The sequence below is a fragment of the Portunus trituberculatus genome, chromosome 48, assembly GCF_017591435.1.
Source record: "Portunus trituberculatus isolate SZX2019 chromosome 48, ASM1759143v1, whole genome shotgun sequence".
Taxonomy (NCBI): Eukaryota; Metazoa; Arthropoda; class Malacostraca; order Decapoda; family Portunidae; genus Portunus; species Portunus trituberculatus.
This window is the reverse complement of record NC_059302.1, coordinates 2,728,425-2,747,709: the sequence shown is the minus strand read 5'-3', so window position 1 is coordinate 2,747,709 and position 19,285 is coordinate 2,728,425. Positions and strand designations below refer to the sequence as shown.

The 19,285-nt window shown below is 44.5% G+C and overlaps 3 protein-coding genes and 1 long non-coding RNA gene across 4 annotated transcripts; all 4 read left to right on the top strand.

Moving 5' to 3' along the window:
• LOC123498379 (cuticle protein AM1199-like) lies at nt 1-971 on the top strand. The gene is made up of 3 exons (XM_045245476.1): nt 1-136; nt 351-577; nt 669-971. The coding sequence occupies exons 1-3, from the start codon at nt 128-130 to the stop codon at nt 835-837; spliced, it is 405 nt and encodes a 134-aa protein (XP_045101411.1). The 5' UTR covers nt 1-127; the 3' UTR covers nt 838-971.
• Nucleotides 972-5,402: 4,431 nt separating this feature from the next.
• LOC123498374 lies at nt 5,403-6,776 on the top strand. The gene is made up of 3 exons (XM_045245473.1): nt 5,403-5,559; nt 5,709-5,911; nt 6,161-6,776. Exons 1-3 carry the CDS (start codon nt 5,551-5,553, stop codon nt 6,672-6,674), a joined length of 726 nt encoding a protein of 241 aa, XP_045101408.1. The 5' UTR covers nt 5,403-5,550; the 3' UTR covers nt 6,675-6,776.
• Nucleotides 6,777-6,870: 94 nt separating this feature from the next.
• LOC123498385 lies at nt 6,871-8,420 on the top strand. The gene is made up of 3 exons (XM_045245486.1): nt 6,871-7,430; nt 7,594-7,745; nt 7,936-8,420. Exons 1-3 carry the CDS (start codon nt 7,422-7,424, stop codon nt 8,129-8,131), a joined length of 357 nt encoding a protein of 118 aa, XP_045101421.1. The 5' UTR covers nt 6,871-7,421; the 3' UTR covers nt 8,132-8,420.
• Nucleotides 8,421-15,620: 7,200 nt separating this feature from the next.
• LOC123498388 lies at nt 15,621-16,592 on the top strand. Its single transcript, XR_006672672.1, has 4 exons — nt 15,621-15,673; nt 15,835-15,953; nt 16,184-16,274; nt 16,372-16,592. It is a non-coding gene; the product is annotated as an uncharacterized LOC123498388 (long non-coding RNA).
• The last annotated feature ends 2,693 nt before the right edge of the window (nt 16,593-19,285 follow it).

The window sequence follows — 19,285 nt, the reverse complement described above, 5'->3', positions numbered from 1 at the left end:
TCCTGTCTGTCCCTCGCCTGCCCTAACCTGCTGACCTTCACCGACCTCCCCCATACCGAGAATCGCACCCCAGACACTGTATATAAGGCGGTTCGCTCTCTCTCGATGCACACCTTTCTCTGCCAACATGAAGTTCGTAAGTACTCGCCTCACCCAAAACTTTCCGCAGCGGACCTTGAGCGTCCCGCCGGTCACCTCAATGTCAGACTCACCGATATCATCACACATCATTTCTTTAACCAGATCTGTTACATTTTTGTGTGCATTCATACGTGGTGATACTGAACAGTGTCTGAAGCACTTCACCTTCAGGTCTCCTGCCGAGACTCACTTTGTTTTTACACCGTCAGGTACTCCTCGCCTGCTTGGTCGTCGCCGTCGCCGCTGCTCCCCAGCTGCAGCAGGACCTGCAGCCAGTGGTGGTGGAGGACAGGCCCGTAGCAATTGTCTATGAGGAACACACGGATTCCGGGGACGGCAACTTCAAGTACGCTTTTGAGGCCGACAATGGCATCGCCGTGGACGTGACCGGCACTCGTGGTGTTGAAGGCCAGAGCAACATGGAGGGAACCTACAGGTGAGTCGTGATAAGCCTTCAGCTGTGTAAACTGTGAACTGCAGGCATTGCTCCATCAACCATCGCCACTCACAACCTCACTCGTCCTCAGGTTCACCCTCCCTGACGGCACCGTGGCTGAGGTTCGCTTCTTCGCTGACGAGAACGGCTACCGCGCTGAGTCCCCGCTGATCCCCACGCCTCACCCTCTGCCCGCCCACGCCATCGAGCAGATCCGCATCGCCGAGGAACAGCGCGAACAGGGCATCACCTTCGAATAACATGCTAACTTAGACACGGGCGGCGCGGCAAGGCGCTAACATTTCTGACCCACCACTGTCAAGAGCCGCTGCCTCTGGACACAATACCTTAAGTAGATTCGATACATGAACAATAATAAAGCTTTCACGCATCACTACGAGATTGACTACTCTATCACCTGTGTCCCCGTGTGTGTGTGTGTGTGTGTGTGTGTGTGTGTGTGTGTGTGTGTGTGTGTGTGTGTGTGTGAGTGAGTGAGTGAGTGAGTGAGTGAGTGAGTGAGTGAGAGAGAGAGAGAGAGAGAGAGAGAGAGAGAGAGAGAGAGAGAGAGAGAGAGAGAGAGAGAGAGAGAGAGAGAGAGAGAGAGAGAGAGAGAGAGAGAGAGAGAGAGAGAGAGAGAGAGAGAGAGAGAGAGAGAGAGAGAGAGAGAGAGAGAGAGAGAGAGGAGAGTAACAAAAGAAACCTAAAAACTTAATGCCAAAACAGATGAAAAAAAAAAGAACAACATATATTATAACCAACAACATCTAAATAAAAGAAAAGAATAAAAAAACTCAAATTAAACACAAAACATTTACCACCAGGAAAAAAAATCCCTTCACACCAACACCAACACCAGCACCAACACCAGCACCTTTCCTTCCCTTCTGTCGGCCAGGTCAACACCACAAGACCACAAGACTGCTTATCCTACCTCACCACAACCATCCATCAATGAGCAAACAAGGAGCACAATCCCTACTTACCACAGTCATCAAACCCAACTCCCAGAGACGACCTCTTGTGCTTACCCAGGTTAAACACACACACACACACACACACACACACACACACACACACACACACACACACACACACACACACACACACACACAGGAAGAACGAGACAAAGAACAGAAATATTTGACTGCTCAATTAGGCGACAGGACACACCTTACGATCTCCTATGAGTATTAAGTCTGCCTGGAACCTTGGCGTCTTGATTCAACAATTCAACATGCGTCGGGACTCGAGATGTTCCTGTGCGGCGGCGTAATCTGAGGTGCGGGAGTCAGTGTCTAGGTGTCGCGGAGGAAGAGATGCGTGTGGTGCTGTGTTTGCCCAGTGTCTTGTGTTGGGAAAGAGCGAGAGAGGGAGGGAGAGCTGTCTGTCTAGCGGAGAAGAGGTGAAAGAGAGTCAGTAAGGAGTAAGAACAATGTGTGGGACAGGATGCAGTGAATGGAGGAAATACAGACATATAGATAGATAGATAGATGAAAGGACGCAATAAGGTGCAAAAGAATAGTGGAAAGGATTTTTGTGGAGTTAATTTGTGATGAGTAAGCTGGGGGTTCATGAAAGGGGAAAAGGGAGAGGAAGGAGGAGGAAGAGGAAAGGAATAGGAAAGGAAGGGAGAAGGGGAGGAATAGGAAATGAAGGGAAAGGTAGGACTAGGAAAGGAAGGGAAAAAGGGAGGAATACGAAAGGAAGAGGAAAGGGGAGGAATAGGAAAGGAACGGGGAAAGAGAGGAATAAGAAAGGAAGAGGAAAGGAAGGGGAGGAATAGGAAAGGAAGAGGAAGGAGAGGAATAGAAAAGAAGGAGGAAAGGAAAGGAAAGGAAAGGGAGAAGAATAGGAAAAGAAGAGAAAAGGAGAAAGGGAAAAATAAAGAGGAAAGGAAGGAAAGCAGAAAAAATAGATTAAATCATAGAAACGGGTGCGGAATAAGAAAGCCGTCTATTGGCTCAAGGGAAGAAAGGGATAAGGAAAAAGGAACATAAAGATAACGGAAGAGGAAAGGATGGATAAACAATGTCTGAGGAAAATGAGAGGAGAATGATGTACTTTAATTGGTGAAGATGAGGAAAATGGTAAAGAAGGAAGGAAAAAAAGAGACGACGATGTTTAACTGGTGATGAGTTTAAGAAGGAACATTAGTACAGTGCACAGATTGAAGAACAGCTCGCGTCTCTCGTCTCCATCTACCCTCGATCGTTTTGTAATAATAATAATCATATCCAGGGAACAGAACGAAATAAAGAAGGTCCAAAGCAACAGAACGAAATAAACACACGTATCCAGAGAACAGAACGAAATAAAGAAGGTCTAAAGGCAACAGAGTAAATTAAATACGGTATCTAGGCAACAGAGCTTAATAAACACGGTATCCAGGCAACAGAGCTTAATAAACACAGTATCCAGGCAACAGAGCTTAATAAACAACACGTATCCAAGCAACAGAATGAAATAAAAACAGTATCATTCAGCTAACAAAATGAGATGAAAACCTTAACTCCTTCCGTACTGGGATACATTTTTACCTTGAGATTTGTGTACGATTAGACCATTTTATCAACATTAAGAAGGGTCTATGGAGGTCAGAAGATTAATGGCCACAGTCTTCACTATTTTAATCCCCACATAAGTTTCTGAAGCTGTAGAAAATCACCAGATAGTAACCAGAATGAATAAAGAAACGCGTCATGGTGCTTAAGGTGTTAAAAACAGTGAACAAATAATCCCACTACACACTGACCCTTAACAGGCACACAGGCACAGCTCATGGAAGGCCTCACGTCACCTGGGCGCCGTGTCACCTGTCCAGTCCATGCTAACAAGTTGGAAAGACATCAACACTCCCCCTCACTGTTCTTACCTTCCTTATTCACCAGCCATCACGGGGGTTTTCGTTAGGAATGCCACAATAGGTCACTCACAGCGCTGCGATTCATTACTAAGTCTGATTCACTCACTAGCTCTTCTTACCCGGTATCCTCCTTGGTTCTCCTCATTCTCTCTCTTCTACAAATTCTTCTACTAATATTACTTTTTTTTCCTCTAATTTGTCTTCTTCTCTTCATTCTCTTTACTTATAATTTCTTCTTTCTTCTTTCCTTTTCGTTTTTTTTCCTATCCATCTTCAGTATTTTTTCTTTCCTATTGTTGTTCCTTCTTCCTATCCTTTTATTTTCTTATATTTTTTTTGTTACCCTATGACACATTTCTTTTTCCTTTTACTTTTATTCTTTCTCCTTTTTCCTTCTTCCTATCATTATACTATACATTTCTTTTCAATTCCTCCTTATTCTCCTCCCTCACTTTATCGTTTTTTCTCCTCTCCATTCCCTCCTTTTCTTTCTTTTATAACCCTCAAGTTTTCATAAATTGCATTTCTTTTCCAGTCTTTTCCGTGTCTTTCTCCGGATATTTCCTATTATTCTATTCCTACTAGTGTGTGTGTGTGTGTGTGTGTGTGTGTGTGTGTGTGTGTGTGTGTGTGTGTGTGTGTGTGTGTGTGTGTGTGTGTCTTTGTTCCCAGAGTCTTTCCTTCGAATCTTTTAATATTCAGATCCAGATATTGAAGCGACTTCTGCTGTTTGTGTCTGCATGACGTGGGCACCAAACAGCCATCTGGAGGGATGCACTAAGCATCCCAATGTCATGAGGCTGAGGAGCATGACTACAGAGATTACATCCAGTTGTCGAAATACATTTAGTCCACATCCCGTCTGTGGCGTCAACACTCTATCCCTCCATCACTTTCAATTATATTTCAGCTAACCTCTTCAGTACCAAGACGCGTTTTCATACTTATTCTGCTTACTATTTGGCGATTTTATACAGCTTCCGAAACTTATGTGGGAATTAAAATAGTGAAGACTGTGGCCATTAATCTTCTGACCTCCATAGGCCCTTCCTAATGTAAATAAGATTGTCTAATTGTCTACCCAAAACTCAATGCAGAGATGCGTCCCAGCACTGAAGAGGTTAACAAGTATCGGTATATCACAGTATCCACACGATATAGTTTCTTGTATCAGTGACTAAAACAATTCATTCTTCGATGGTGATGATTTCGCATGCATAACTCGTTCAAGGAGACGCGTGGTCCTGTATAATATATTTACTGCACTTATTTTCTTATTACCTAACACCAGATAAGTACACACTAAAGGTGGTGCGCAGCGTGGAGATACGTACAGTCACGAGGGGCCTCTAGTAAAGTATCCAAAGCTGGCTATTTATTTTTCTCCACACATTTTCCACTTCAAGCATTCTCAGTATCTTTCATCTTGCGTGGAGGGACTAAATGAATCACTAATGTGACGCCACCTGCATCACCGACTCAAGTGAACAGAATCGGAAACCTTTAGCACCTGGTCTTGAGTCACTCTGTCACTGCTGCACGGCCCGTCCAGGTTATGACTCGTGCATGAACGTCAAAGGCTTGTTCTGGCCCTCAAGGTTATAATCAGCCTCAGACACCGTGCGTCATATAGCTGTGTCTAGGAAAGTCCCGTGCGGGGTTACTAATATTACTTGATAAACATTTATACAAGACTTAGGATGCGGGTGTCAGCTCTCCCATGTCCTCGGCCTGGAGAATGGTGGACACGCGGAATATTTATTACCTATCCTCGACTCCCGACCCGTGTTACGCGCATCATGTGACACTCAAGAGGCGTGCAGCCGCCCAAAGCATCTAACGTAGTCACGGATTCTTTTAATTTATATTCCTCAGGATAGCATGGAAATTTTGTTGCCAAACTAGGAAATATTTTCCCGTGGGTGTCGAGGAGACCTTGGTGGGCTGGAAGTCAGGGCCAGGAGGGTAAAAGGAACGTGCACTACATAAATATCCAGAAGGACACATTCCTCTCATGTGCCTCTAAACCTTTCAGGGCAGCTGAGGGGAGTGTATATGTATAGCCACAGTGCGAGCCACGCCTTCAGTGTACTGGTGCGTCGCCGTCATGCAGGGGGTGAGTAGTGGTGGCAGTGGTGGAGTTTGTTTTGCTAGTTTCGGTGGCTCAGCCCTGTACTGATAAACAGAGGCATCTTTTTAATAGTGAAGTCTGCGTTGATGTGTGATGTGTCTCACCATTATGACACCCTTGCCTTCACTCCCCAGCTGGTGCTCGTCCTCCTAGTGGCCTCCGCGTGGGGCGCTCCACACCTCGGGCAACACGACCACCTGGCAACCATCCTCAGCCACCACCACACTGACGAAGGGGACGGACACTTCCAGTATGGTTTTGAGAGTTCCAACGGAATTAAGGTGCAGGCGGAAGGCACCCCGGGCCTAGAGGGCCAAAATATCCGTGGCAGTTTCAGGTGAGTCAAGCGTAGCAGACGGCATCATGATAGGATATGTTTCAATCCCTCACCCATCACACACATTCGCTCCGAGAACATGCAGGTACAAACAGTGATTATCGATCGGTGATCCACAACACCACACCTGACACCAGACAAGTAATGCAACGAAGAGATTCTTAACAAGCACTTGACACAACTTGCCCTGCACACTGAAGGCGTTACTCGTACTTACACCAACACTACACCTCTTGACCTTCCCCGCAGGTACCCCCTCCCAGACGGCACCATCGTAGAGGTGAACTACGTGGCTGACGAAAACGGTTACCGCGTTGAGTACCCCATCATCCACTCCCTCCGCCCACTGCCCACGCGCCCCGATGATGCCCATGACCATGACGACCCACTGCAAGATCCCGCCACTCATCTCCTGCCCGAGGAGCTCCAGGGTCCCACACACACCGAGGACTCACACCGGCTGCACGACAACATCACTCTTCTACTGCCCGAGGAGCTCATGGTTCCCACATACACTGAGGACGACCTGTCTGTCTCGCACGACCCAACACACTCCCATACTCCCGATGACTCCCATACTCCTACTGACTCCCACAATCCTGATGACTCCCATACTCCCGATGACTCCCACACTCCTACTGACTCCCACACTCCCGATGACTCCCACACTCCTGACTCCCACCCCGCCACTGACCACACCTTGGAGTCGCCTCAGGACAGCATCAACTCAGTCAGCGTCGACCTGCGAAGTGGTTTAGGTTAGGCTCACACTCACCTGCAAGGAACGGAATGACTCTTACTGAACACTCCACACTTAATAGGAAGTCAATATATGTACACAAAGACCAAATAAATACAGACAATTGATATCGTTTAATTATCTCTATCAATATTGTCAAGTTTCTCTCTCTCTCTCTCTCTCTCTCTCTCTCTCTCTGCCACGACGCACCAGGCATTACACAACCCCGCCACGTGTCTCATGACACAAACTAAATTACTGTTTTCATCATCAATATTATTATGATTATTTTAGTTATTATCATCACTGTCAATGTTATTATTGCCATTACTAATATTATCACTATTAATACTACTGTCTTCCTCCTTATCATCGGCATCATCAATAGTGAGGAGTAGTAGTAGTAGTAGTAGTAGCAGTAGCAGTAGCAGTAGCAGTAGCAGTAGCAGTAGCAGTTGCAGTAGCAGTAGCAAAAGCAGTAGTAATAGTAGTAGTAGCAGAATGTTTGTCCAGGGCAACACAAGATTGAACGCAGACGCAGGGCACCTCAATTCCTGAAGTGGTCTGTTTAGCAGAGTTGAGGAACATCTACAGCACTTGTGGGTTCTAACTCGTCAGGACACAAGAAAGTAGAAACAGCGGTGACTTGCAAATCAAAGTGAAAATATTCGTGTCACGTATCTGTGGGACCTCCTGGCGCCGGACGCCGCAGGCCACGTGTATAAAGCCACCGCTAGAGCCACACCTTCAGTAAGCAGGTGCACCGCCGTCATGAAGCTGGTGAGTAGAAGCAGTGTTCATACCCAACCATTTATACCTAATGTGAGTCTAGCATCATTGGAATATCTAAAAAAAAAAATAATCTTGGAAAGTCCCAAGCCTCTGCTGAAAACTGAGACGTGTTATGTTTCCCTTCCACGACATCCTTACCTTCCCGCGTCAGCTGGTGCTCTTTCTCTTGGCTGTCATCACATCCGCAGCCAAAAAATCATCCTTCCCCCAGCGATACGCTGCCCAAGGTGAAGATTTGAGATATGTGCGTCCAAAGTTTACCAAGTCGACCAAGGGTCTGTGCAATATTCCGGGCAGTTACAGGTAAGTAGGTAAGCGTGGCTGGAGCATTTTTTTTTTTTTCCATTGTAATTACTTGGTCTCTCCCATTTACAGAAAACGTAAAATGAGTCCACATTGTTGGGTTCGTTCATAACAAAATGGCTAGCGATGAGATAAAGCATTCAGGATATGGTTTATTAATGTTATTCATCAAGCCATCACTACGCTGCAGGGTTCCCCTCCCGAATGGCACCACTATTCATGTGAACTACATGGCTGACGAAAACGGCTACCAGCAACTGAGAAAAAACTTCCTCGTCTGGCCGAGAAGATCACGTATCTTTGGGGTTCAAATTGATATTGGAGGAATCTCCCTAGCTTGTAAAATAAAACACGCAAATATTCAATCTGACTATTTCTTTAATTGACTCTCTTGACGATGACAAGGTGACAATCTTTCCAAGTCTCAGACCGTGACATTCCTACTGACTCACTCCGCCACTGGCCACCACCAGGAGTCACCACAACACACCCACGACTCAGTCACCACCGAGCTGTATACACCTGGCTGCCATCAACCTACACCTGCAGGGAACAAAACACTGACTGATGGAAGGTTTTATTATGGCTCCACAACATCGAAGTAATATGGCGCCTCAACAAAATTGAACATGTATGTAAACATATGTAATTAGCCAAATAAATACAGGGAATTATTGTTGCTTCGTTATTTTTTTCCAAGCATCATCTCTCTCTCTCTCTCTCTCTCTCTCTCTCTCTCTCTCTCTCTCTCTCTCTCTCTCTCTCTCTCTCTCTCTCTCTAATAGAGGCGCAGTTGAACTTTTTTTTTGTTTTTTGTTTTTTGTTTAAAGGCCATTGTTTAATTAAGGTAGTATGGCAGCTCAAGCTTCAAGACACGATATGAAATCCTGGTCGGGGAAACAAGGCAGTAAAAGAAAAAAAAAAAACTGAAACTAATAAGTAAGTAAATCAATAAAAGTAAGATAGAAATAAGGTGCGCAGGACACAGCAGCACTAATGTATCCAGGCGACACTGGACCTATGTACACACCTTCAGCAAGCACGTGCACCGCCGTCATGAAGATGGTGAGCAGTGGTCGCGTTTCTCTCTAAAGTACTCGTATCACACGCTAGTCTTAAGTCCTAAGCTGAGAAAATTCCGAGGACATTTCAATAGTGAACTCTGTGTTGCCGTGATCTGCCTCACCTTAAAGCTTTTTTGTCTTCTCGTTACAGGTGGTGCTCGTCCCCGTGGTGGCCGTCACGTCCGGTGCTTCATACCGTCCTGGTCGCAAGCACGTGGGCCTCACTTAGCTCCAAACTGATTTTCTCCACATGATTCATACAGAGCCGAGAGACAACCTGAGAAACTTGGAGCAATACAATCTCCTTCAGAGTTACATGTAAGTAAATTGTGCTTGAAAATTAATACTAATTCTTCTTCCTCCACCTTCATTGCTTGCTTTCTCTAGCGAATCGTTCCTAGAGACAAAAAAAAAGCCGTCTTTATTTTAAGCATGCAATTCAATCAGGTTAATGGACGAGGCAGATCTGAGAGAGTAGGTCTACTTGCTTCATCAAGCTTCCTTTATGTCCTTACATAAAACACAATGATAATGAGGTGAAAACTTTTATATGAACACAAAAATGAAGTTGTTGGTTAACCTAATAATACCCAGATCAGCCCACAGTCGGAATGGTTCTCCTCACGGCGCTATCTTTCACCAGCTCTGCGTGCCCAAGGAAAATGGGTTCCAGATCACCGGCACATTCCCATTCCGTACTGTACGCCTCCCACGTTCACCAATGATGTGTGGCTTGTCTGGCTGGCACGGAATGAAGGCACCTTAACTGACTATGACTCTAAACATTAGGTGACTGATCCACGTTAACAATGACTCAGTCTCACTCCGGTCACCACTTAGAATCACTAGACACCTCCCACAACTCAACCACCATCGAGATGCACACTGACTTACACTCTCAGATCAAGCTGACGCTCACCTGCAGAGAACAAAAGAAATGTACTAATAAATGTAAAGTAACCAAATAAATAAAGGTTATCAAGGAAGTTCTGGTGTCTCATTTGTAAGAATTGTACAGTCTCTCTCTCTCTCTCTCTCTCTCTCTCTCTCTCTCTCTCTCTCTCTCTCTGAGATGGTAAGTGTAGTTGAGTGCACAGCAGCCATTATCCAGTATTCATGAAATCTTATGTTCCAAGGTGCTGCCTCACTCACTTGTTGCCAGCAGGTGAACTCTGACTAACTCTTATGTTAACCATTGTTTATTATTATCATTATTATTATTATTGTTGTTGTTATTACTATTATTATTATTATTATTATTATCATTATCATTATTATCATTATTATCACTATTATCATTGGCATTATCATCATTATTTTTCATATTATTACTGTCATCATTATCATCATCATTATTGCTGTAGGAATTGTCTTCTATAAAAGCTATCACAGCATCCTTGCTTTTAGCGGAACAAATCATCCCACGGTACTTGTGTTTCAGTTTGGATAAATTCACGCTATAAGTAAATTACAGGATATCATATCAACATTACACTGAATGAACAGGGGCGAGAGTTACCAGTCATCAGAGCGCGGCGTCACCATCAAACCGTTTATGCATCACACGCCATCTTAGCAGGCTCTCTTATCAAACACCTCCCCGTATAACCTTCACTCCGCACCAACGCCACATTGGTGGCTACAGAGAAGCTTCCTACCATAGCCTACAATGCAACTTGCAGCCGCTGCCGTCTGCCAAGAGAAGACCGTCAAGTTGTGCTTCGGCCAGATTAGAACAGAGCCTTGGCTGGCAGGCGTGACACCGGCAACCGACTCGTCATCAATGGGCACGTGGACAAGTGCTGGGGGTTCAAGGAGCCATGGAAACAAGAGGGTAAGAAAGAACGTGACGCAATGAAGACTTAGGGAAACACATTCATGTAACGTACTTAGAAGGCGACGGAGATCACCTCCCCACCCCACACCAGGGAGAGTGTATGCAGGCAACGAGGCGCCTTCAGCAGACAGGACCACCGAGGATGAGGATGGTGAGTAGTGGCCCTCGTCATGTCAAATTTCTATCTACAGTACCTTTTCTAACGGTTTGGTCTCTTTATGGCCAATATTCGGTGTCTCCCTGAGAAGCCTGGGAGCCTTCCAACAGTGAAGTGTGTGCTGATGTGATCTGCCTCACACTCACGGCAATCCTGCCTCTTCACCCCAGCTGATAGTCCTCCTGCTGGTGGCCGCCACACTCAGCGCCTCGTACCGACCTAGGCACCAAAGAATGATTTTTCCCCAGCTCGAAAATGTTGCCGGCGAGAGGTGCTCTCGGTGAAGCAGAGAGACACCAGGCACGCTTTGAGGCCACACCACCACCAATTCGATCACAGGTGGGTGAAGCAAGGCAGGCCGTGTGATAACCACTTGTGTTTTATTGTCCCACTATTGTTTGCTTTCTTTACCTCGAGCAGAAAACATTCACTCCTTCAATTTGTAAAGGACAACATTTTAGAAACCAAGCCCACAGTGTCGAAATATTTCACAACACCGAACCAGACTTAATTATACAACAATAAATAAGTAGTGGAAGTATTCAGCAAACATTCTTACACAACATTGCTTCCCTGTCATGATGTTAATTACGGAAACTATTTGCTCTCTCTCTCTCTCTCTCTCTCTCTCTCTCTCTCTCTCTCTCTCTCTCTCTCTCTCTCTGACAGACGCACTGTGGAGTACACGAGAGCCAGTGTTCAAGGCAGGAGTCCAGCGGTGTGTGTGTGTATGTGTGTGTGTGTGTGTGTGTGTGTGTGTGTGTGTGTGTGTGTGTGTGTGTGTGTGTGTGTGTGTGTGTGTGTGTGTGTGTGTGTAATTCACCTCGGTCGCCTGCTGGTCACCCAGCCAGTCTTCCCCATTACGGAGCGAGCTCAGAGCTCATAGACCGATCTTCGGGTAGGACTGAGACCACAACACACTCCACACACCGGGAAAGCGAGGCCACAACCCCTCGAGTTACATCCCGTACCTATTTACTGCAAGGTGAACAGGGACCACACATTAAGAAGCTTGCCCATTTGCCTCGCCGCCCCGGGACTCGAACCCGGCCCTCTCGATTGTGAGTCGAGCGTGCTAACCACTACACTACGCGGTGTGTGTGTGTGTGTGTGTGTGTGTGTGTGTGTGTGTGTGTGTGTGTGTGTGTGTGTGTGTGTGTGTGTGTGTGTGTGTGTGTGTGTGTGTGTGTGTGTGTGTATATGGGCCAAGGCCTCACGCCCTGCACTCCCTGCCACCTGTCCCTGTGTCACCACGCACCAGGCAATGCACACACCAGCCACGTGTCTCATGACAGTTCCATTCAAGTATTTTTGTTATCATTATTTTATTATTATTATTATTATTATTATTATTATTATTATTATTATTATTATTACTATTATTATTACTATCATTGTTATCATTATAAAAAAATAATATTAATAATAATAATAATAATAATAATAATAATAATAATAATAATAATATTATTATTATTATTATTATTACTATTATTATTATTATTATTATCATTAATTAGCAGCAGCAGCAGCAGCAGCAGCAGCAGAATGTTTGCCATGTATAACACAAGACTGAACACAGACGCAGGGCACCTCAAGTCCTAAAGTGGTTTGTTTAGCAGCACTTGTGGGTTCTGTCTCGTCAGGAAACAAGAAGTAGAAACGATGGTGACTTGGGTATGAAGGTGAACATATTCGTGTCAACGTATCTGAGGGGCTTCCTTGCGTCGGGCACCGCAGACCAAGTATAAAAAGCCACCGCCAAAACCAGCCCTTCACTACGCAGGTGCACCGCCGACATGAAGCTGGTGAGTAGTGGCCGTGTTTATGGCAATGCCTTATACCTAATGTCAGTCTGACATCATTGGAAAATCAACTTAAACTCTATATATATATATAAAAAAAAAAACTTCTACATCGATGAAAAATTAGACGTTAATGTTATTTGTTTCACTTCCACGACTCTTTTGTCTTCCGCGTCAGCTGGTGCTCTTTCTCTTGGCCGTCATATCATTCGAGGCCTCACAATATTTCTAGTCCCTCTGGATATATCCTCAGCAATCGGGATATAAGCATTACGTGCAGCCGAGGCTTATGAAGGATATGTCATGGCTGAACAACATCCAAGGCAATTACTGGTGGGTAAGCGCGGCTGGTGCCATGAAAAGCATGCAGAAACGTTTTATTTCATCACAATCATTGCTCACTTTGTTCCATAGACAATGTAAAATCAGTCCAGATTATTGGGTCCACTACTAACAATAATTCCAGCGGCAGAAACCGTCAACCTGTGTGATGAAGTATTAAAGGAAAGGCTTCACTCTTATTAATCAGGCCAACACTACACTACACTGTTTTGTTTCTCTTGCAGGTTCCGTTTCCCGAATGGCACCGTCATTATGAGGCCTTACGTGAGTGAGTGACGAAAATGAGTACCAGCTACAATGACACCATTACCTCACTAGGCTGAGAGCACAACCCTTTGTGCTTCACAGTCATAATTAGGAAAATTTCTCTAACTTAAAAGAGTAAAGGACACATTCAATCCGACTCATTCTTTCAGTGCGATCCTTCCAAGTGTCAGACCGTGATCCTCCCACTGACTCACTCCGTCACTGGCCACCACCAGCAGTCACCACAACACACCCACGACTCAGTCACCACCGACCTGTACACACCTGGCTGCCATCAACCTACACCTGCAGGGCATAAAACACTGACTGATAGAAAGTTTTATCTTCGCTTTACATCAACGAGGTCATATGGCCCGGGAACAAAACTAAACATGTATGTAAACGTATGTAATTAGTCAAATAAATAAACGAAATCAATTTTGCTTTATAATTTTTTCCAAGCATCATACCCTCTCTCTCTCTCTCTCTCTCTCTCTCTCTCTCTCTCTCTTTCTGTGATAAAGACGCAGTTGAATGTTTAGAGGCCATTGTTCAAGATAGTAATTAACAAGTGCTTATGAAAGCTCAAATTTCGAGACATGAAATGAAGTCCTGGTCAGGAAAAAAGAAGATGGAAATTAATAAGAACTGAATTAACCAAATGAAATAATAATAAAAATAATAGATATAAAAATTGAATTAAGATAACAAAAAGGTGCTGAAATTCCTGTCACGTAAATATCTGTGGGGTCTCAGGGCAAGTATATAAAGACGCCGCTACACCCACACCTTCAGTAGCCAGTCCATCGCCGTCATGAAGCTGGTGAGTAGTGGCCGTGTTCATGGCAATTCCTTATATCTAATGTTAGTCTAATATCACTGGAATATCTAACATAATTCTCTTTGAAAAATCCCAACCCTCTGCTGAAAACCGAGACGTGTTATGTGTTTCCCTTCCACGACACCCTTGCCTTCTCGCGGCAGTTGGCGCTCTTTCTCTTGGTTGTCATCACATTCGCTGCCCAAGTCGAGGCTTCGAAGTACGCGGCACTGATGGTCAAAGAAGCGACCGAAGGGTCAAGAATTACCCGCGGCATTTACAGGTGAATAGATGTGGCTTGTACCATGATGAGTACTCATGTGTTATTACATCACAATAAGAATTCTTGCAGCATAAAATAGGAAACCACGTTATGAAGTATATAATATGAAGAAACGGTTTCGTTGGTGTTATGAGATCAACACTATGTTCCTTGGCTTCTCCTGCAGGGTACCCCTCCCGAATGGCACCATCATTGAGATGCCTCTAGCGACTGACAGACACGGGTACCGGCAACTGGAGAACTTCCCTGTCTGGTTGAGAAGAAAACACACATAATATAAGAGTTTCAATGACGCTTGGCGGCGATTAGGTGACAATCCTTCCAAGTGTTACAGTGGATCCGTGCGTGCTTTGGGATCCGCGGGGTCTCCAAGCGCACGGGTTCGAATCCTGTCTACGGTCTGAGTGTAGATTGGGCTTCCTCACTCAGGGCAACGGTTTCCTAGCGGGTGGGCTTTGAAATAGGAGGTACCCTTAATAAGTATCCCCTTTAGCCCATAAATTCCCGTGAAAAGCCCTCATGGTATAAAAAAAAAAAAAAAGTCTCAGACCGTGACACTCCCACTGACTCACTCCGCCACAGACCACCACCTTAAGTCACGACAACACACCCACGACTCAGTCAACGCCGAGCTGTACACAACTGGCTGCCATCAACCTATACCTGCAGGGAACAAAACACTGACTGACTAAAGGTTTTATATTCGCGACACAACATCGAGGTCATATGGCGCCGGAACAAAACTAAACATGTAACAAGATATGTAATTAGACAAATAAATAACGGGAAGCAATGTTGTTTTATCTTTTTTTTCCTTTTAAGTACTACATTTCACACACACACACACACACACACACACACACACACACACACACACACACACACACACAGACATTTTATCTCTCTCTCTCTCTCAAGAAATATATCTTACTAAATCATGTTATATGTTCTGAAGATTACCATAGTTCTTTATTACTCATCAATACCACACAGGTGTCTCTCTCTCTCTCTCTCTCTCTCTCTCTCTCTCTCTCTCTCTCTCTCTCTCTCTCTCTCTCTCTCCTTCTGTGATAAAGACGCAGTTGAATGTTTAGAGGCCATTGTTCAAGATAGTAATTAACAAGTGCTTATGAAAGCTCAAATTTCGAGACATGAAATGAAGTCCTGGTCAGGAAAAAAGAAGATGGAAATTAATAAGAAATGAATTAACCAAATGAAATAATAATAAAAATAATAGATATAAAATTGAATTAAGATAACAAAAAGGTGCTGAAATTCCTGTCACGTAAATATCTGTGGGGTCTCAGGGCAAGTATATAAAGACGCCGCTACACCCACACCTTCAGTAGCCAGTCCATCGCCGTCATGAAGCTGGTGAGTAGTGGCCGTGTTCATGGCAATTCCTTATATCTAATGTTAGTCTAATATCACTGGAATATCTAACATAATTCTCTTTGAAAAATCCCAACCCTCTGCTGAAAACCGAGACGTGTTATGTGTTTCCCTTCCACGACACCCTTGCCTTCCCGCGGCAGTTGGCGCTCTTTCTCTTGGTTGTCATCACATTCGCTGCCCAAGTCGAGGCTTCGAAGTACGCGGCACTGATGGTCAAAGAAGCGACCGAAGGGTCAAGAATTACCCGCGGCATTTACAGGTGAATAGATGTGGCTTGTACCATGATGAGTACTCATGTGTTATTACATCACAATAATTGCTTGCTTTCTCATTTAGATTACTACATAAAGTAAAAGGGGTCTAAACTGTTGGGTTCATTCATAGGAAATCAAGCGGCAGAAAACACAAGCTCTGTGAAATATTACAGAAACTGTTTCATTGGTGTTAATCAGGCTAACACTACACTCCGCTGTTTTGTTTCTCCTGCAGTTCTCATCTCCCGAATGGCACCATCACTGACATGTTTAACCTGAGTGACGAAAACGGGTACCAGCTACAATGAAACCATTACCTCAGCAAGGTCAGAGCACATCTATTTCTGATTCATAGTCAAGATAAGGGAAATCTCTCTAACTTATAGAGTAAAAAGACTCATTCAATATGACTCATTCTTTCAGTGACACTCCCACTGACTCACTCCGCCAATGGCCACCACCAGGAGTCACCACTGAGCAGTACACACCTGGCTGCCATCAACCTACACCTGCAAGGAACAAAACACTGACTGATGGAAGGTTTGATCTTGGCGCCACAACATCGAGGTCAAATGGGACCGGAACAAAATTAAACATATATCAAGATTTGTAATTACTCAAAAAAAATAAAGGGAATCAATGTTGTTTTGTTATTTCTTTCAAAGTATTGTATAGATTCTCTCTCTTGCTTCAAGACACGTGGTGAAGTACTGGTCAGGGAAACAAGAAGGTAGAAAAGTAATAAATGAATATGATAAAAACAAAATAAGAAGAATAAATATAAAAATAAGAAAAAACAAGTTAACGATATTTGTGTCACGTATCTTCAGGGCCTTCTGGCGGTGGATGCATCAGGCCAAGTGTATAAAGTCGGTGCTACAGCCACACCTTCAGTAGGCAGGTACACCGCCGTCATGAAGCTGATGTGTAGTAGCAATGTTCATGGCAATGCCTTACATCTAATGTCACTCTAACATCATTGGAATATCTAACAAACTACTCTAAGAAACACACCAACCCTCTGCTGAAAACTGAGACGTGTTATGTGTTTCTGTTACCCGGCACCCTTGCCTTCCCGCATCAGCTGGTGCTCTTTGTCTTGGCTGTCATCACACTCGCTCGCTATCCAAGGCGAGGCTTCGAAATACGTTCCGCCGGCGTTCAGAAAGGCGACCGAAGAGCCGAGCACTATCCGTACTATTTACAGGTGAGTAGGTGTGCCTCGTACCATGATAAGAAACAATATCATGTCATTGTGGTTATTACTTGTTTCTCCCATAGACATATGACATAAAATGAGTCCAGGCTTGCATGGGTTAATTCATAAAAATTCTAGCGGCAGTAAACGGGAAGCAATTTGATGAAGTATTCAAGAAACAACTTCACTCCTGTTAATCCGGCCAATACTACGCTCTCCGGCTTTTCCTGCAGAGTTCCTTTCCCAAATGGCACCATTGTTGAGGTGCCCTATGCGTGGCTAACGAAACCGTTAAGGAACTTCCTCACTGAAAGCAAACGTCACATGGTTTCATGAACATTGGAGAAATCTCTCTAACCAGCGGATTAAAACACAAAATTAATCTGACTAATTCTTTTAATTTTCTTGGCGATGACATGGTGACAATCTTTCAAAGTGTCAGACCGTGACACTCCCACTGACTCACTCCGCCACTGGCCACCACCAGGAGTCACCACAACCCACCCACCCCTCCTGAATGGCACCATCGTTGAGGTGCCAGTCGTGGCTGACAAACACCAGTACCAGCAGCTGAAAACATCTTCTCCATCTTGCATACAAGAAAGCATTCTTATTAAGCTTTACCGTCAAATTTTGAACAATCTCTCTAACCTCTGGGAAAATAAAAACACAAAATTAATCTGACTAATTCCTTCATTGACTCTCTTGGCGATGACAGGGTGGCAATCTTTCTAAGTGTCAGACCGTGACATTGCCAATGACTCACTCCGCCACTGGCCACCACCAGGTGTCACCACAACACACCCACGAGTCAGTCACCACCGAGCTGTACACATTTGGCTGTCATCAACCTACACCTGCAGGGAACAACACACTGACTAATGGAAGGTTTTACCTTGGTGCCACAACATCGAGGTCATATGGCGCCGGAACAGAACTAAATATGTATATGTAATTAGTTAAATAAATAAAGGAAGACAAGACTGCTTTGTTATTTCTTTCAAAGTATTGTATACATCTCTCTCTCTCTCTCTCTCTCCAATAAAGACGGCCATTGTTCAAGGTTTTAAGTAGGAAGTGCTTATGGCAGCTCAAACTTCAAGAATTGAGATGAAATCCTGCTCAAGAAAACAAGAAGGTAAGGAAATAACAAATCAGTAAAGGAAATGGAATAATAATAATAAGAATGATTATATATATAAAAAAAAGTAAGATAAAAACAAGTTGCCAATATTCGTGTCACGTATCTGTGGGGCCTCCTGGCGGCGACCGCCTCAGCCCAAGTGTATAAAGCCGCCGCTAGAGCCACACCTTCAGTAGGCAGGTGCACCGCCGTCATGAAGCTGGTGAGTAGTGGCCGTGTTCATGGCAATGCCTAATTTCAGTCTAACATTATTGGAATGTCTAACAAAACTCTTGAAAAATCCCAACCCGCTGCTGACAACTGAGACGTGCTATGTGTTTCCCTTCCACGACACTTGCTTTCCCTCGTCAGCTGGTGGCATTTCTCTTGGCTGTCATAACATTCACTACCCAAGACGCGGCTTCGAAATCCGTGCCGCCGGCGTTCAGAAATGCGAGGAAAAAGCAGAGCATTATCCGCTATAATTACCAGTGAGTTGGTGTGGCTCGTACCATGAGAATTACACGTTTCATTACATCACAATCACTGCTTGCTTTCTGATTTAGATAAAGTAAAATGAGTCCAGATTTTCGTGTTCATCCATAAGAATTCTTGCAGCATAAAATAGGAAACCACGTTATGAAGTATATATGAAGAAACGGTTTCGTTGGTGTTATGAGATCAACACTATGTTCCTTGGCTTCTCCTGCAGGGTATCCCTCCCGAATGGCACCATCATTGAGGTGCCTCCAGGGGCTGACAGACGTCGGATCTGGCTACTGATAAACTTCTATGTCTGGGCGAGAAGAGGATCTACTCATAAGCTTAACCATTTTCTCAGCAATCTCCCTATAACGTTTTGGAGAAAATCACACACATAATATAAGTTTCAAAATCACGCTTGGCGACGATTAGGTGACAATCCTTCCAAGTCTCAGACCGTGACACTCCCACTGACTCACTCCGCCACAGACCACCACCATAAGTCACGACAACACACCCACGACTCAGTCAAC

Bases quoted from the DNA above. Each gene is read 5' to 3' on its own strand.
- LOC123498385 (XM_045245486.1), top strand. The intron at 7,746-7,935 runs GTAAGTAGGTAA...ACTACGCTGCAG, and splicing joins AATATTCCGGGCAGTTACAG to GGTTCCCCTCCCGAATGGCA.
- LOC123498379 (XM_045245476.1), top strand. The intron at 578-668 runs GTGAGTCGTGAT...ACTCGTCCTCAG, and splicing joins AACATGGAGGGAACCTACAG to GTTCACCCTCCCTGACGGCA.
- LOC123498374 (XM_045245473.1), top strand. The intron at 5,912-6,160 runs GTGAGTCAAGCG...CCTTCCCCGCAG, and splicing joins AATATCCGTGGCAGTTTCAG to GTACCCCCTCCCAGACGGCA.